This window comes from Mauremys reevesii, linkage group 4 (assembly GCF_016161935.1).
Source record: "Mauremys reevesii isolate NIE-2019 linkage group 4, ASM1616193v1, whole genome shotgun sequence".
In the NCBI taxonomy this organism is placed as follows: domain Eukaryota; kingdom Metazoa; phylum Chordata; order Testudines; family Geoemydidae; genus Mauremys; species Mauremys reevesii.
In genome coordinates, this window is record NC_052626.1 from 55,819,184 (window position 1) to 55,836,172 (window position 16,989).

General features: G+C 45.2%; 1 protein-coding gene across 1 annotated transcript in view; it reads left to right on the forward strand.

Annotated features, from left to right (window-relative positions):
- The window catches only part of SPRED1 (sprouty related EVH1 domain containing 1), a 112,377-nt gene that overhangs the window by 87,787 nt on the left and 7,601 nt on the right, over positions 1-16,989 (forward strand). The window contains exon 5 of the mRNA XM_039537951.1: positions 11,390-11,545. Within this exon, the coding sequence (XP_039393885.1) occupies positions 11,390-11,545 (156 nt within the window). The remainder of the gene's footprint in view (positions 1-11,389; positions 11,546-16,989) is intronic.

The following is a 16,989-nucleotide window of genomic DNA, read 5'->3' on the forward strand; positions in this document are numbered from 1 at the left end:
GTTTAGGGGAAACCCACATGAGCGACAAGTGTCGCATTTGCAAGAGCTTCAGCCCACAGACTAAAAAGGAGCTGGACATTCATCTCCGAGCGCTCCTTATTGAGTCGGCCCTTGCACCGGCCTCAGAGCCGACAAGACTGGACTCTGCTCCAAGTACTGCAACCTCGGAGTGGAATGCACCGCCGGCACCAACCTCTAACTGGCACCATTCCTCATCCCTGTACCAGCTAAAAAGCAAAGTAAGTCCAGGAGGGGGCGTTCTCCTATGTCCTATAAAGTGAAGGAGAGAGCCAGAGGAGAGCAAAGACCTGCATGGGGTAGCTCTTCCCCTCTGGATGGTGGCCAGGCTGTGACTCTCACTGAGCTGTCAAGACCTGCCCCCATCCCAGGAAATGGCAGAGACACTCAGCACCTGGTGCTGCTGTCCCCTCAGGACATACTGTCCCTTCCGGTGCCGCCCATGCCAGCCAGTGAGGTTTCCCATTTAATGGGTAAACCTGCCTTGGGACCTTTCCTCCAGTCTCCATCAGGGCGGCACTGCTCCTCACCACACTGGGTGCCCCATCAGCACTTGCCTGAACAGCACCACCAGTTCCCCAATACGGGTCAGCTGTCCTGCCAGAGTCCCCGTCGTCAGTCCCTGGACTCTAGGCACTGTTCCTTGGGCTCTAGGCATCAATCGCCAGTGATCCACTGCAGACACGCAGCACCAAAGCCCAGAGCACCGGTGCCGGGAGCACCCTAGCTGCTCTCACAGCTCACAGCACCATTCTGGAGGGTCGAGATGCCGGAGCCTGGTCACCAGATCACCAGTACAGTTCACCGTGAGCACATTGACGGTCTCTGACATGTCAGTCTTCTTGCTCCCTTTCCCAATCTACAAAGCGGCACCGCTCTCTTAACTGATGCATCGATCGCCAGGTTACCATCACCGATCCACCAAACACTGACACCGGTCATTGGGGTCATGGCACCAAGAGCCATCATCCCTGCACAGGTCCTCAATAGAAGTCCACAGCCAGAGCTGACAGGATCAGGGTAGACAGGTGGCCTCGGTACAGGGGCGGCTCTAGACAGTAGGCTGCCCCAAGCAGCGCAGCGCGCGCCGCCGCCGCCCGGTCCGCCCGGCCCCCCCTCCTTCGCGCCCTCCGGTGAGCTCCCGGCAGCATGCAGGGGCCCACACCAGGCCGGACCAGCGGACGCGCCTGCGCCCTCATGGCTGCGGGAGAGCCGCGGGGCGAAGCGGGAAGGCGGGACCGCGCCAGTCATGCATGCCCGCAGGTCCCCCGCCCGTCGAGCTCCGTGGCATGCGCCGCCGCCGCCCCGGCGAGGCGCCCGACGCCGCCACCCCGCCCCCGCCGCGCGCGCTGCGTGCTTGCGCTGGCCCTGCCTCGGTACCATCCTGGTCCCCCAGACAAGTTTCTCCCTCCTCGGGCTTGGACAGCGAGGAGGAGGACCCGGTTCACAGGCCAAGGCCGCCCACCAGGGGCATTGGCATTCCCCTCTGGGCCACCAGGGGCAACATGGAACCCCTGGGGATTTTCCCACCCGTCACAGGGCATAGGTTGGTCTTGGGGGCATCTGAAAGATGGTCAGTGACAGTCTCTCGCCCACCCCCTGACTTGGACGTGGAGTCAGAGCAGTTTCCCCAGGACTGTCCAGCCTTGGCCAAGTTCCCTTAGCAGAAGCAACGGAGTTGGCAGACCCACCTGTACCTGCCTCCTCCTCATCTTTGCCTGATGAGGCGATAGCAGGGCCCTCCCACTTGGTTCATCAGGATGATGCAAGGGCCCACCAGGAGATTTTGAAGAGGGTCGCCTCAAACCTGGGGATGGAAGCTGAGGAACTGGCAGAGCCCTCAGACTCCCTGTTGAATGTGCTAAGTGCAGCAGCCACTTCCAAGGTGGCATTGCCAGTGCACGAGAGAGTGGTAAAAATTACTAAGGCCCTGTGGCAGACATGCTCCTTCCTGGCCACCATCGTCAAGCAGGCAGAAAGAAAATACTATGTCCCCACTAAAGGGTATGAGTATCTTAATACCGACCCTGCCCCAAGCTCACTGGTTGTGTCAGCAGCCAATGAGCGCGATAGGCAGGACCAACTAGGATCGACACCTAAGAACAAGGAGGCGAAGAAGCTCGATCTTTGTTAGAAAAAATTTAGTCTACGTCCACCCTCTAGCTGAGAGGGGCCAACCATCAGGCCTTACTTGGTCATTATGGTTTTAATATTTGGCAGTCCATGGCCAAATTTACGGATTTGCTGCCAGAGGACCCCAGGAAGAAATTTCTGGCTATCCTTGATGAGGGCAGAGCTGTGGCCAGGGAAGCCCTCCAAGTGGCCTCAGGTGCAGCAGACTCTACAACCAAGATCATGGCTTTGGTCATTTCTATGAGGCGGACATCCTGGTTGCAGTTGTCGGGCCTATTGATGGAGGTTCAGCGATCCATCCAGGTCCTCCCATTCAATGTCTTGGCACTGTTTTTGGAGCAAACAGACAGTAAATTACATGGCCTGAAAGACTCTAAGACTACCTTGCGCTTCCTGTGCCTTTACGTGATGGGGCCAGTGAGGAAGCAGTTTAAGCCGCAACAGTGCCACAGATTTGGAAGCAAACTTCAGTCAGTGTCCTTCCACAAGGGCTGTAAGCGCCAGCAAGGCCATCAGCCGGCACCCTCAGCTCACCTGAGCTCCACCCATAACCAGCCAAGTAACAAGCAGGCATTTTGAGGATGTACCCAAGGACAACCTTCCAGCCTGTGTCCTGGATCCTGCTCCCCTGTTACTTTCTAACTGTTTGTCCCCCTTTCTCCTTGTTTGGGTCTCTATAACATCAGACCAGTGGGTCCTCAGCACAGTAGCGCGGGGGGATATACCCTCCAGTTTGTTTCTGTTCCACCCCCACCAACCCCTGTCCCTCTTCAGGGACCCTTCTCACAAGCATCTGCTCACTCAGAAGGTGCAAGGCCTACTGCGGGTGGAAGCCATGGAGGAAGTCCCTCTGCACTTGAGGGGGAAAGGGTTTTACACCTCCTATTTTTTTTTATTCCAAAAGCCAAGGAGGGGGGGTGGAATCCACAACCCATCCTTGACCTGCGGAGCCTCAACAAGTACCTCAAGAAGTTGAAGTTCCCCATGGTCTCCTTGGCCTCTGTCAAGGCTAATTCCCCACTCTGGCACTCTGAGTGCAGAAGGTGGGGGCCCGCAAGGATTCTAAAAATTAATACTGGCCACTGCACTCTTGTAGTAAACTCTGAAGGTTACAGCTTTTCTCCGACCTTGGATGGGTAGATGCTGCCACCACCCAAGTGCAAAACCCCTTTGAGAACCCAGGAAGGCGCACTTGACAATTCCTTCCTGTGAGTACCCTGGAGCCCTTTCACCCCCCTTCTGGGGAAGAGCTGAAAAAGAAAGGAAATAAGCTGTTGCCACCAACTAATTAAACAACATGTGCACAAACCTTTTAGGACACAAAAAAACAATTCTGCTCTTAAAAAAGGTAAATTGTATTTAAAGAAAAAAGAAAATACATCTGAAAACTCAGGCTGTTACTAAATAAAAAAAAAGAGAGCAACTATAAGAATTAAGCACCAAGAATAGCTTTCTTGAGGTCCAGCTTAAAGGTTAGAAGCAAAACAAAAGCATCTTGGGTTAGCACAGAGGAGTCCACAAGCCATAAAGAAATAAAAAAAGAGAGAAGTCTAATCACGTCTTCCTAGACATTTCCTGATCTACTTGCATATCTGGGGTTTCAAATGAGTAGTTTCTAGGTATGATACTGATGATTTTTCAAACCTGGTCCCAAGCTTCTTACAGCATAGTTGCTGCCCTGTTTTCCCCTCTCTGGAGAACAAAAAAACAGAGACAAAAGGGGAGCCTTGTTTCAATTCTAAAAAGTTCTAGCCTTCCCATTGGCTCTTTTGGCCAGGTGCCCATTCACTTCCTTTTACCTATGCATAGCAGTGAGACTTTTAACCTTTTACAGGTAAAGTAAGTAGAGAACAGCTACTAAGAGGGATTTTATAGCTAACTGGCTGGCTGGGTCCATAAAAGGGAGCTACCCCCGCGCCCGCCCCCCCCACACACACACTCCTTCATTTATCACAGCCTCCATCATTCCTTCCCTGGATCCAGGAGACTGGTACACTGCCCTTGATCTGAAAGACGCTTACTTTAACATATTGATATTTCATGGATACAGATGGTTCCTATGTTTCATAGTTGGGAACCGCCCACTACCAATTCGCAGTGCTCCCTTTGGCCTAGCAATGGCGCCAAGGGTGTATACGAAATGCATGTCGGTGGTGGCGGCCTACCTCAGATGGCAGGGTATCCAGATTTACCCATACCTTGACAACTGGCTCGTCAAGGTCTGCTCCAGGTCCAGCGCAGCATCGAGATTTGCAAGCCACTTGTCAAGCTCTGGGCTTGTTGATAAATGAAGAAAAATCAATATTGATCTCAGTCCAACGGATATTGTTTATCAGCGCGGTAAGCAACTTTACCTGAGCCAGAGCGTTCCTGCCAGAGGCCATGTTCAGGGCAATGTCAGATCTGATTGCCACTTCACTGCCCATCCACTTACCACGGTCCTATCTCAGACTACTGTGGCGCATGGCAGCATGCATGTACATTGTCTGACATGTGAGACTCAGGCTGCGTCTTCTCCAGATGTGGCTGGCATCGGTCTGCTCCCTGGCCAGACATCATCTAGACAAGGTCATCACGATCCCTCCGCGGATATTTGCGTCTCTGCAGTGATAGTCCGACCTGATTCTGGTGTTGGAAGGTGTGCCGTTCACGAGCCCACAACCCATGGTCTCCCTGATTTCAGATGCGTCCGACCTCGATTGGGAAATGTATCTCGGTACACAGCGGACTCAAGGGTTATGGTCTCGAAAGGAGCTTGCATTGCATATAAATGTCAGGGAGTTCAGAGCCAACCACCTAGCTTGTGATGTCTTCCTTCCCCAACTGTCCGGCTGGGTGGTGCAAATGTTGATGGACAACATGGCCTCCATGTTCTATGTCAACAGGCAGGGGGAACTTGACTGTCAGCTGTGCGCCAGGAGGCCCTCCATCTGTGGGACTTCTGCATCCAGCATGCAATCCACCTGAAAGCCTTGCACCTCCCCAGCATCAGGAACACACTAGCAAGTTGCCTCAGCAGGTGGTTCTTCTCTCATCATGAGTGGTCCCTTCACTTGGAGATTGTCAGAATGCTCTTCCAGAAGTGGGGAGCTCCCCACATGGACCTGTTTGCCACCAGACAGAACAGAAAGTGTCATCAGTTTTGTTCTCTCCAAGGCTTCAGCAGAGGCTCACTATCTAATGCCTTTCTCCTGTCTGATGTATGCCTTCCCGCCAATTCTGCTCATCGGCAAAGTCCTGTCAAAAATCAAAAGGGACAAGGCATGGGTCATTATTGTCGCCTCAGCATTGGTTCGGCATGCTCATGAGCCTGGTTGTAGCAGCCTGTGGCCAATTCCCAGCCCCCTGGACCTACTCTCGCAGGATCAGTCGACTCCTGCACCCGCACTACACCTCTCTCCGCCTCACAGCTTGGATGCTGCATGGCTGAATCCAGAGGAACAAGCCTGCTCTAGTCGGGTATAGCAGAAAGTCCTCTACCAGAGCAACTTACAAAGTGGAAAGCGTTTCTCTTGCTGGGCTTTGGAGCAGACTATTTCCCCAACTGAGTTGTCTCTGCAGTCCATTCTGAATTACCTGCTTCACTGAAAGCACCAAGGGCTCGGCTTCTCTTCAATCAAGGTGCACCAGAATGCCATATCAGCATTCTGTCCTCACATCCAGGGTAGCTCGATGCTCTTGCATGAGATCTTGATCGGGTTCCTGAAAGGCCTTGAAAGACTCTTTCCACCGCTCCGGGATCTGGTTCCCCAGTGGGACCTCAACCTGGTCCTCTCCAGGCTCATGGGTCTCCCCTTTGAGCCTACGCTTCTTGTTCCCTTTCCCACTTCTTGTGGAAGGTTACATTCCTTGTAGCTATTTCCTCGGTAAGATGTGTCTCTGAAATTAAAGCCCTCACTTCGGAGCCCCCATGCACAGTATTTACAACAACAAGGTCCAACTGCAGCCCCATCAGGTCTTCCTGACAACTGTGGTGTCGCACTTCCATGTCGACCAGGATATCTTCCTCCCGGTGTTCTGTCCAAAGTCTCACATGACAAATGAGGAGAAGCGGCTGCACACTCTAGATGTCAGGCACACCCTGGCGTTCTACCTGGAGCACACCAAGCCTTTCCGTAGATCGACCCAGCTTTTTATCGCGATAGTTGACAGGATGAAGGGCCTTCCGGTGTCTTCTCAGAGGATTTAGAATCGGATCACTACCTGCATCCGTACAGCTTACGAGTTGGCACAGGCTGTGCCTCCACCGATAGTAAAGGCTCATTCGACTAGGGCTTAGGCGTCTTCAGCTGCCTTCCTTGTGCATGTCCCTATCTAGGACATCTACAGGGCCGCAACATGGTCTTCGGTACCCACATTCATGATACATTATGCCATCCCCTACCGTATGTTATCCACCTCTACCTTTAATCTCAAGACCTGACTCCAAACTGCATCAGAAAAGAGTGAAGGTTATCTTCATAGCACTGTCCTGAGCAAGGTAAGTGTGGCACTCAAGCCTGCTACACCTCTCTGTGCCAACATCTCACCAACTTCATCTCAGGAAGGATCTCCTGTTGCAGGACTCAGGGACCCTGATTGACTCCAATCCCTCCTTCTTGAACCTGACAACATGGTTCCTACATGGTTCTCTAGTATGGAGCTAGACTACCTTCAAAAATGGAAGTGCTCCACTCCCAGTGTTCTCTTTAATCTTCCCAAGCCTCAGAGGGCCTGGTCTCCAAAATCCTGGCTACCTGTTGGATTTGAAAACCTGTCACTACGCTCAGAGTACATTTGGCCACTATTACAGCCTTCCACTCACCCATCAAAGGCTTTTCAGTCTTTACCCACCCTACTACAGCTAGATTCCTCAAGGGTCTTAACCATCTTGTTTCCCCCTGTACAGAATCAGCTCTCCCAGTTGCAACTTCAATTTGTTTCCTATTGTCCTAAGGAAACCTACCTTTGAACCAGTAGCTACATATTCTCCCAGCTCTCCCTCAAGACTTCATTCTTCATTGCCATTGCTTCAGCTAGACAAACAGGAGAACTCGGTGCCCTTAAGGTTGGGCTGCCATATACCATCGTTTATGAAGAAAAGGTGATACTATGCCCTCATTCTCACTTCCTCCCAAAGGTATCTTCAGAATATCACATTAATCAGAAGATTTGACTCCCAGTATTCTACCCAAAACCTCATACCTCCACAGATGAGACTAGTATATATACACTACATGTCAGAAGGGCCATTGCCTTCTACCTTGATGGGACTAAGACCTTCTAGGCCTCTCATCATTTTCTGAGAGAATGGAGGGATAACCTATATCCCCACACACAAACTGGCAAAGTGGGTTTCAGGGTGCATCTTTTTACCTGCTGTCTTAAACAGATAGTTAAGGGTTAATGCCTCTTTTACCTGTAAAGGGTTAAGAAGTTCACCTAGCCTAGCTGACACCTGACCAGAAGAACCAATGGGGGAACAAGATGTTTCAAAAGAAAGGAGGGAAGTTTCCTTTGTTTAGTCAGTTTCAGCAGGAGTGAAAAAGATCAAGGAACCAGCCTGTTATCAGAGTAGTAAGTTTTAGAAAGGAATAAATAGGTTTGTTTATTTTCTTTTGTGACTTGTCTTGGTGCCATTAAGGGAATTATCAAATTGGGTATTCTTGTGTGTATTAAGAATTTTGCCCAGGGGAACATCCTGTGTTTTCAATCTATTGTCTGTGAGATTAGCTGATCTGCTGTCCCTCAGAGCTTTTTTTCTTTCTTTCTTTTACTTTTCTTTTCTTTAATTAAAAGCCTTCTTTTTAAGAACCTGATTGATTTTTTTCCCCCCTGTTTTTTTAGATCCAAGGGAATTGGATCTGGACTCACCAGGGATTGATGGGGGGGGAGGGGGAAGGAGTAATTCTTCCTTGTTTTTGAGATCCAAGGGAATTGGATCTGGACTCACCAGGGAATTGGTGGAGGAGTCTCTCGAGGCTACCCAGGGAGGGGAAGGTTTTGGGGGGAAAGGGAGTGATCCAGGTACTCAGAAATTCTGGATGGTGGCAGCAAGACCAGATCTAAGCTGGTAATTAAGCTTAGAAGTGTCCATGCAGGTCCCCACATCTGTACCCTAAAGTTCAGAGTGGGGGTGAGACCTATGACATGGTAGCAGCGCTGGGATGGGGGACACTAAGGAAGGAAACTGGAATCATGCGTGCTGGAAGTTCACCCCAATAAACATCGAATTGTTTGCGCCTTTGGACTTCGGATATGGTTGCTCTCTGTTCATGCGAGAAGGACCAGGGAAGTGAGAGGGTGAAGGAATAAGCCCCCTAACATCTTGGTGCCGGTGACTCAGATGCATCGCATCGGATAGGTGGGTGGCAGCCTGTAAGTCCCCCTCTCCAACAGTCTGCGCAGCTGCTTGGAGGGGGTATAGTGAACTCTTGTGATGGTAGTTGTGGGTTCTGGCAAGCCAGGGTAAAGGATTTTTTGGATAAATGGATAAGGAAGAACCAGGGCCCATACCAGGTTCAGGGGTCAGCCTGAGATAAGATTAAAAAGGAAACTTCCCTCCTTCCTTTTGAAACATCTTGTTCCCCCATTGGTTCCTCTTGGTCAGGTGTCAGCTAGGCTAGGTGAACTTCTTAACCCTTTACAGGTAAAAGAGGCATTAACCCTTAACTATCTGTTTGACACCTGCTATGAGTCTGTTGGGGTGCAGTACCCTCACAGAGTGGTAATACATTCCACTAGATCTCAGTCCACATATATAGCTCTGTTGAAGGATGTTTCCATATCAGAAATGTGTAGGACTGTGACTTGGTCTTCCATCCATACCTTTGCCAAGCATTACACCACCATTCCTGTTTTCAGGGATGCTACTACCTCTGGTGATGCAATCTTCTGAACAGTCTTGAATGTGCCTCCTCAGCACCCACCTCTTTGTTAAGTTACTGCTTGGGATTCTTCTACAGTGGAGCACTCATAGGGACATATACTCAAAAGAGAAGATACCTACCATATAGTAACTTGAGTTCTTTGAAATGTTTTGTCCCTATGGGTGCTCCACCTCCTGTCGTCGCCCTCCTTCTCCTCGGCTGTGAAGACTCTCAACAGCTGAGAAGGAGCTGAGTGGCAGTGGGTCCTTGCCTCCTTATATCCCTTGGTTTGGAGGCACAAGATGCTACTTTGTGCAAGTATGGGCCTGTGGTGGGGTGACTACCCCACACTCACCCTGCAGGGTTTAATCAGGCCAGATGGTAGCTGATTAAAGAACTTCATCTGGCCAGGAATTTGTGGGCCTATAAAGCCCAGGAGCTGAATGGAGAAAAGGCAGTCACTCCCTGGGAGGAGACTTTGGGAAACTGGTAGGCCCAGGAAGAGAAGGGGAACCGGTAGTAGAAAGCAGCCCAGGGATAGACCAGTGAGCCCAGAGAGAGAAGGCCCAGACTGCTGAGCTGAGGGTTCCTGGGCTAGCACCCAGAGGGCAGGCCTGGGTTGCCCTATCAGCCACTAGGCGAGTGGCACTGAGGCAGTGAGTGAGGGGACTGCCTGACTATTGAGGAGTTAAACTCCCCCAGAAAGGGGGAACACAGACAGTGACACGGCCGGAGGGCTGAGCCACAAAGAGGACGTTGCTGCCCCTCTTGCAACCTCAGGAACTACAAGTTGATAGCAGAGACAGAGTGACGGTGTGCAAACCACAGACAGGCCTTTGGCCTCGAGATAATCCCCAGAGTACCACGAGGAGCCGCCAGGCTGGCGGTGAGTGATGCGCCCCATGACAGTGCCAATGGACATTGCTTTGTATTCTCCAGTCGAGAGGGCACAAGCATGCATGCATCCTATGGTGGAGCACCCATAGGGGCAAAACATCTCAAACTCAAGTTACTGTAAGGTAAGTAACCTCTCCTTCCATCTCATCCAGATTGTCAAAGATCCAGAACATGAAGCTTTTCTCTACTTCAGATGCAGAGCTAATTTAAAGAAGAAATGACTTTAACATATATTTACCAAAAGGAGAGTCCAGGGTCTTGCACTTTCTGTATCTTTTGGATATGCCAAAACCCTTGGTTTGCAGTCTAAACATGACTACCTCATCTGGTCCTATGCAGTAGTTTGTGTTGAATTGGCTTATTCAAATCTTTTGGATCTCTACAAATCTTTAACTTGTTCGGTTTTATTACAGTGACCATCATTAACCCAAAGTTGAAGTTTGACCTTTTTCAGTAACATCAGTTTTTATCACCCGGTCAATTCTAGTTTTTAATTATATCTGTCAGTGCTAACAGAACTTTATATGGCATATAGGGTGGTTGTTTGGGGGGAGGGGAGGGCAGCTAACTGGGATCTGCCTCATTCTCATTCACTACATCCTGTTCTTAATATATCCCAACTTATTAAACACATCAGATTCTTTAAGATTATCTCCATTTTGTTCAGTAGATTGATCATTGGCACAAACAGACCACTGTTCAAGCAAAGCACGCTTCGTGTTCCACAATCTCAAGCTATGAGTGGATTTATCCTGCAGATATCTTAATATACATTTGCCACAGGTTCTTAACCTTGTGCCCATTTGTTTCATGTAAACTTAGTTTCAATATTGGATAGTCAGTAGTAGTTTTGTGTATGCTTCGTGTGACTATGTGGCGCTCAGCTCCGGTATCTATCTTGAAATTCACTTTTTGTTCGTTTATTTTCCTGTATAGCAAGCCAATCTGTTAAACAAACTTGCTTTCTAAATTTGAGACCCAAACAGTAATTCTGTTTGTGCATCATTACTTTCAGAACTTTTTCCTCCAGCAGTATGTCTGAGTTTTTGTTTCTTTACAATGTGTAGTGAAAGCTATACAATTTTGCAAACACACAGTACAAGCAATAATTAACACGTTTGTGGACATTTCTAGAACAAATAGTATTGGAGACTGGACTAAACACTCCCTCCTAGAAGTGGTTCTTCCATGTCAGATTTGAAGTGCATGGGTGGGGTAGAGAGGCTTGTATTGCTGCTGCCTATGCTGTATCCGTTCTCTGGACAGGGAATTTCATTCTGTTGGGCAGACTTACTTTGTCGGTACTGAAACCATTTTTTAAAAAAATGTTGTTTGAGACCTTGTGAATGTTTCTTTCTAACATGTATCTTGTAAAATATATATGTATATATTAGAGAGTTTGAAGATTTTATGGTTTGATATTCATAGAGATTTTTATGTAAATGTTAAATCCATATCAAGAACAGAATAAAGTTGAATTCTTTCTATTTTAGGCAATTCAAGAAGATAGTTCCAGTTCATTAAAAGATCACCTTTTCCAGCATGAAACCGTAGTAATCAATGAACCTTATAAAAGTCCAAATATAAGGCCCTCAACGTTTGAGGAATTGAACTCTAGAAGAGCCTACTTTCCCAGCCAACCCAACCAGGTGAGAGATTTCCAACTGGGGATGGCATGGTATTTACCAGATGTGATTTTTACCATGTGAAATTGTAGTTGTTACCACCCCAGGAAAGACTAGTTAGTTCCAGTTCAAGGCATTTTCTATTTTAAAAACGGTTTTGTTAATTCACATCCCATTACGCTTTGTTTTAATTACATAATCACATTGTGGTTACATAAGGCAGTAGATTCGGAGATTGATTTAAAATTGTACAAATAAAAAGTAAAACTGCAATAGGTGTAAACTAATATATTTAATGAGATACTGAACATCAGAATGTATATTATATTTCAGTATTTTTGCAAGGAAGTTATACATGTTATGACTCATTTCAATTTAAAATATTATATATACTGCAAAACTATTATTTAAATTGCTGGATTTTGTTTTAGTAATTTTCATTATTATATTATAAGAATTTTTATTTTTCCCAGTTTCAACTGGTATTTGCCAGTGACCTGTCCTAACCTAGTTTTTCCCCAGGAAATTGCCAATCCTGCTTTCAACCATAGAAACATTTCTTGTGTCACTTACCATGTAATTCTATATTAGTCATTTAATCCAACACTACATAGGTATGGCTGGAATGACACTTGAATTATAAGCCACTATATGTAGATACTGCACTGAATTACTTTCTGAAATGTGGTAGATATATCCTCTTTGGATGAAATGTCAAAGGATTTTTACCTCACAAAGGATGTTTTGGAGGTTAAGTTTTGTAAAACTGTTTAGCCATCCTTGAGTTAACCAGATTAGGTGAAAAGCCATTATTTCCACATTCTGAATTTTTTTTCAAGTCTTTATTACACATTTCTGTGCTTTGATACGCCATTTATTTTTGAAACTTTTGATTTGCCATGGTCTTAGTCCTCAATGAAACAACATCTTTGGCAAGTATGGAAAAACTGTGTGTGTTAGAAACTATACATAAATGTATACTTGGGGTGTATTGCATAGAGTATTTTTCTAATTAATATTATTAGAGAAATTTCATTTATAGCATTGTCAGAGACCAGGATATAATGTTTGGTACAACAGGAAAACAATATATAAATTGTACATTAATAGTATTAAATAGTTACAAAAGGAAAAGACCACTGACACAGGAAAAGGCACTTTACTGCTTCAAATGTTAAAATACACTTTCCAAAAGATAAGTGTTACATACAATATTAAGACTAGGGAAAATACTGACCTTAGTCTTCCAGTATGATGTGTGCATGCTGCTGCTGCTTAAGTGTCAAAGCATCAAGGTTTTTGATAGACAGCATAGAAGTAGTAGGCATTTTTATTGACTTGGGTAACAAATTTATTATAGAGGACTATATGCCAAGAAGTTTTTGGGAACTTTTTACTAGTGAAACTCTAGAGAGTATGTCCATAACATGTGCTGAAAATGTGGAAGTTCAAATAATAGTTCAGTGCATTTTATTAGAATGTACTTCTGCCCCTGGAACAAGCATAAGGAGGAAGCCCTCTAATACATTAGGTATTCTTCCAAAGAAAGATAAGCTCCCCTTTCACAAACTTGTATCAGCTAGGGCAGGAGTTGACTAATTACCCAAAAGTAGTAAAATAAACATTCTTCTTTGATTTGAAAGACAGTCCTATCTGGAGAAATAGGCAAAGGATTGGGATTCATGAGGTTCTGAAAACGAGGAGTACTTGTGGCACCTTAGAGGCAGAGGGGCATTGCTGGCACATGATGGCATATATCACATTGGTAGATGTGCAGGTGAATGAGCCTCTGACGTGATTAGGTCCTATGATGGAATCTCTTGAATAGATATGTGGACAGAGTCCCTCTGCCATGTACATTGGCAAACCGAACAGTCTCTATGCAAAAGAATAAATGGACACACATCAGTCGCTGAGAATTATAACATTCAAAAACGAGTCGGAGAACACTTCAACCTCCCTGCTCACTCAATTACGGACCTAAAAGTCGAATTCTTCAAGAATAAAACTTCAAAAACAGACTTCAACGAGAAACTGCAGAATTGGAATTAATTTGCAAACTGGACACCATTAAATTAGGCTTGAATAAAGACTGGGAGTGGACGGGTCACTACACAAAGTAACTATTTCCCCATGCTAATTTTTCCCCTACTGTTACTCACACCTTCTTGTCAACTGTTTGAAATGGGCCATCCTGATTATCACTACAAAAGTTTTTTTTTTCTTCTGCTAATAGCCCACCTTAATTGATTAGTCTCATTAGAGTTGGTATGGCAACACCCATTTTTTTCATGGTGTGTGTGTGTGTGTGTCTTCCTACTGTATTTTCCACTGCATGCATCTGATGAAGTAGGTTTTAGCCCACAAAAGCTTATGCCCAAATAAATTTGTTAATCTCTAAGGTGCCACAAGTACTCCTCGTTCTTTTTGCTGATACAGACTAACATGGGTATCACTCTGAAACATGAAGTTCTGTGTTTCTCTTGGTTCTGCTGCTGACTCATTGTCTCCTTGATAAGTCACCAGACCTTTCTGTCTCAGTCTTTGTGGTTGTGAAGTGGGGATATGTGCCTACCCCCATCAAAGGGGTATTGTAAAGATTGTCTTTACTGTGCTTTGAGCATATGTCTCTATAAAAATGCCTTAATATAGATTTTCCATGAAGTACTAACATTCAAATCTAGACTGTTGAATATCCATGGAGACTGAGGTAAATCTTAGATTCCTAAAGCATTCTTTCAAACCTAAGGACCAGTTGCATCCTGCACATCCCTCTTTAGCATAAGCCCTCAAGAGTCCCATTTAGAGCATGGAATATCGTTGATTTTTATTGGTTCTGGATTTGTTCATTTACAGAGTTTTAGAAAGATTAATGTATGTTTCTCCTGACTTTAATGTGCAGCGTTTCAATTATGTATACACTAATATGTATGTGGAGTTCTACGTAATGAGGTAAATGCCAGTAAGTGTTTTATTTTGATCATATATTCAAACAAACCCTCTTGGGGTGCAGGGATAAATTTGAATAAATATTGAATAAATTATAGATTTTTATCTTGACCATAGCATACAAAACTGCTTAGTGTAGTGTTATGATTAAGAATTTTAATGGACAAGAGTAAAGAAATTCAGCCATAACCCAATCCTTCATGTATAATTGTGTATTCAACCTACCATTGTAGGCTGACTGCAAACTAAGCAGAGCTAGTCTGCAAACTAAGCAGAGCTGGATCTGCCCACTTCATTGGATGGGACACTGTCTAGGAAAATGTTGGAAATGTACAGTACTGAACAAATGTCCAAGCCTAATTTGGATGTACTGTCTTTCAAACAAAATGCAACATTAAGGCACTGACCACAGTGAAGCCATTAATCTTTTGGTACTTCTAGCAAGACTAAGCACATTAGCACCAGTGTTCTAACTAATTTCCAGCTGGGTAATTTTATTAATGAAATTCTCACTGGAGTTCCAATCTGATATAGTATTCTTTCTCACTCTCTTTCAAACTGCTGTTTAGTGTTGCTACGTGGTGTTCGGAGAGACCATATTTCACTATTAGGTGATGTGAATCCTGAAATATATAAATGTAGGTGCAGGTATATACTCTGAAGTTGATTTAGAGAATGAGATTGTTCTGAATGAAAGGCACACTGTAAACATAATTTATTTTGCCAACAGTGTTTTGTACATAACTGATCCTGGGTCACATGCTGTTGTAGTCTCCTTTACTTCCTGCTTTTGAATTGTTTAAAAGGGCACTATCAAGGTGTATCACCTAGCTTTTAAAATTACTTTATACTCTTCGTGTATAAAACCTTTGGAAGTTCAGTACTAAAACTTGTTTCCTTTTTTTTTCCCCCCCCCCCCCCCCCGCTCCCTTGACCATTGATTTGTTATTAGGTTGCTATTGGGGTGGACTGCTGCCAAGTTTTTAATATATCAGCATTGAAGCATTTGAGCAGGTGGTAGATTGGGGGGGTGATTTGGGGAAGGAGAAGTTTATACACTATCCATGTGTATGAATGAATAAATAAAAATAACGAGCTTTACAAACACAAAGGAGGAAGGAGAAAAGGTCATATTACAGGACTATTAACCCTAATCTTGTCCTTCATGCTTTATTAGTTAACCAGTTTTTTTAAGGAAGGACTTATTTCTGTTTAATTAGAATGCATTTTCAGCATTTTGTGTGAGTGAAGGACCCCTTTAGAGGGAAATGTGTGATAGTGTAATACACTTCTAAGGAAAGAATGAACAGATTTATGACAAATATGCAGTAACTGTTTAAAAAATAACTGATTATCCAGTTCTAGTGCTAAAACCGTAACTACTTCTGTTCAGAAATGTCCCTAATCTTTAGGGATATCTCTGCTTCCATGAGCAGAAGGGAGCCCTAACCCCTTAATTCAGGCCCAGAGGAAGCATGAAGAAAGTAGTAGTATTGGCTGCATGCCATAAGTCCTCCGTTCGCACATTTTCTCCTAGACCAAATGGAAGCCCATCCTCAAATTTTCTATGGATTAGGGCCAAGGGAACAAATACTCTTCATGGCATATTCCACCCCTAAACTCAAAACGCAACTCAACTCTAGTTCTTCCTTTGCATTTTGGAAACCCACGCTGAGAAGGGCTCCAGATAATGTTAGTCCGAAGGGCTGGGTATCCCGGGTAGAACAGCTTCTGTACAGTCTAAATGATCGTACAGAGGCCGCCCCTGCCTATGGTATCATGTGGATCTACTAAATTAGGGGGCTCAACCCCCTCAGCCTTTTCTGTTAGAAGGTTCACAAATCATGCACCTGAGAGCAGAATGAAAAAAAAACCTGACTTGAAAGTTGAAGAGTTTCCATTCTCTTGGTCTGGGTTCTTCTATAACCCCCAGCATAGTACCAGAGTTCCTCGCTTAACCTAAGTGAATTCATCCTTGCAGCACCCCATGAGGAAGTTAAGTATTAGTATTCCCATTTTATGGATGAACCGAGACTTATGATTTCTTTCAGCTGCCTCTTATTTTATGGGAAGTTTCTGCAATATGTACGTGCAGAACCTTTATGCTATCCTCCTCCATATCTCTCTTTAAAACTCACCTGTGTTTTCATATCAATAAAGCACTCAATAAAGGCTATGCTTGTGATGTGCTGTGACTGCTGCTAATTTATACTGAACATAATTGCTTCGCTATTGCCTGTCTGTATCCAGCTGTTGTCTCCTCTTATACTTTGATTGTAAGCTCCTTAGTATTTCCTTTCAATGGATTTTCATTTAATGTTCCCTACTCCTTGTATTTCAAGATAGGGCAAATAGAAGTTCTCTATCTGCTTATTCAGTTCCATTCATTATTTTGTATGCTTTTATTGTCTTATTTGTCTTTTCTTTATGGTAAACAGGCTCAGTTTCTTTCAGTATCCTTTCTGAGAATACGTGACCTCTGCAATACTGTTTGGTATTGGTCACCCCAGTTTCAGAAA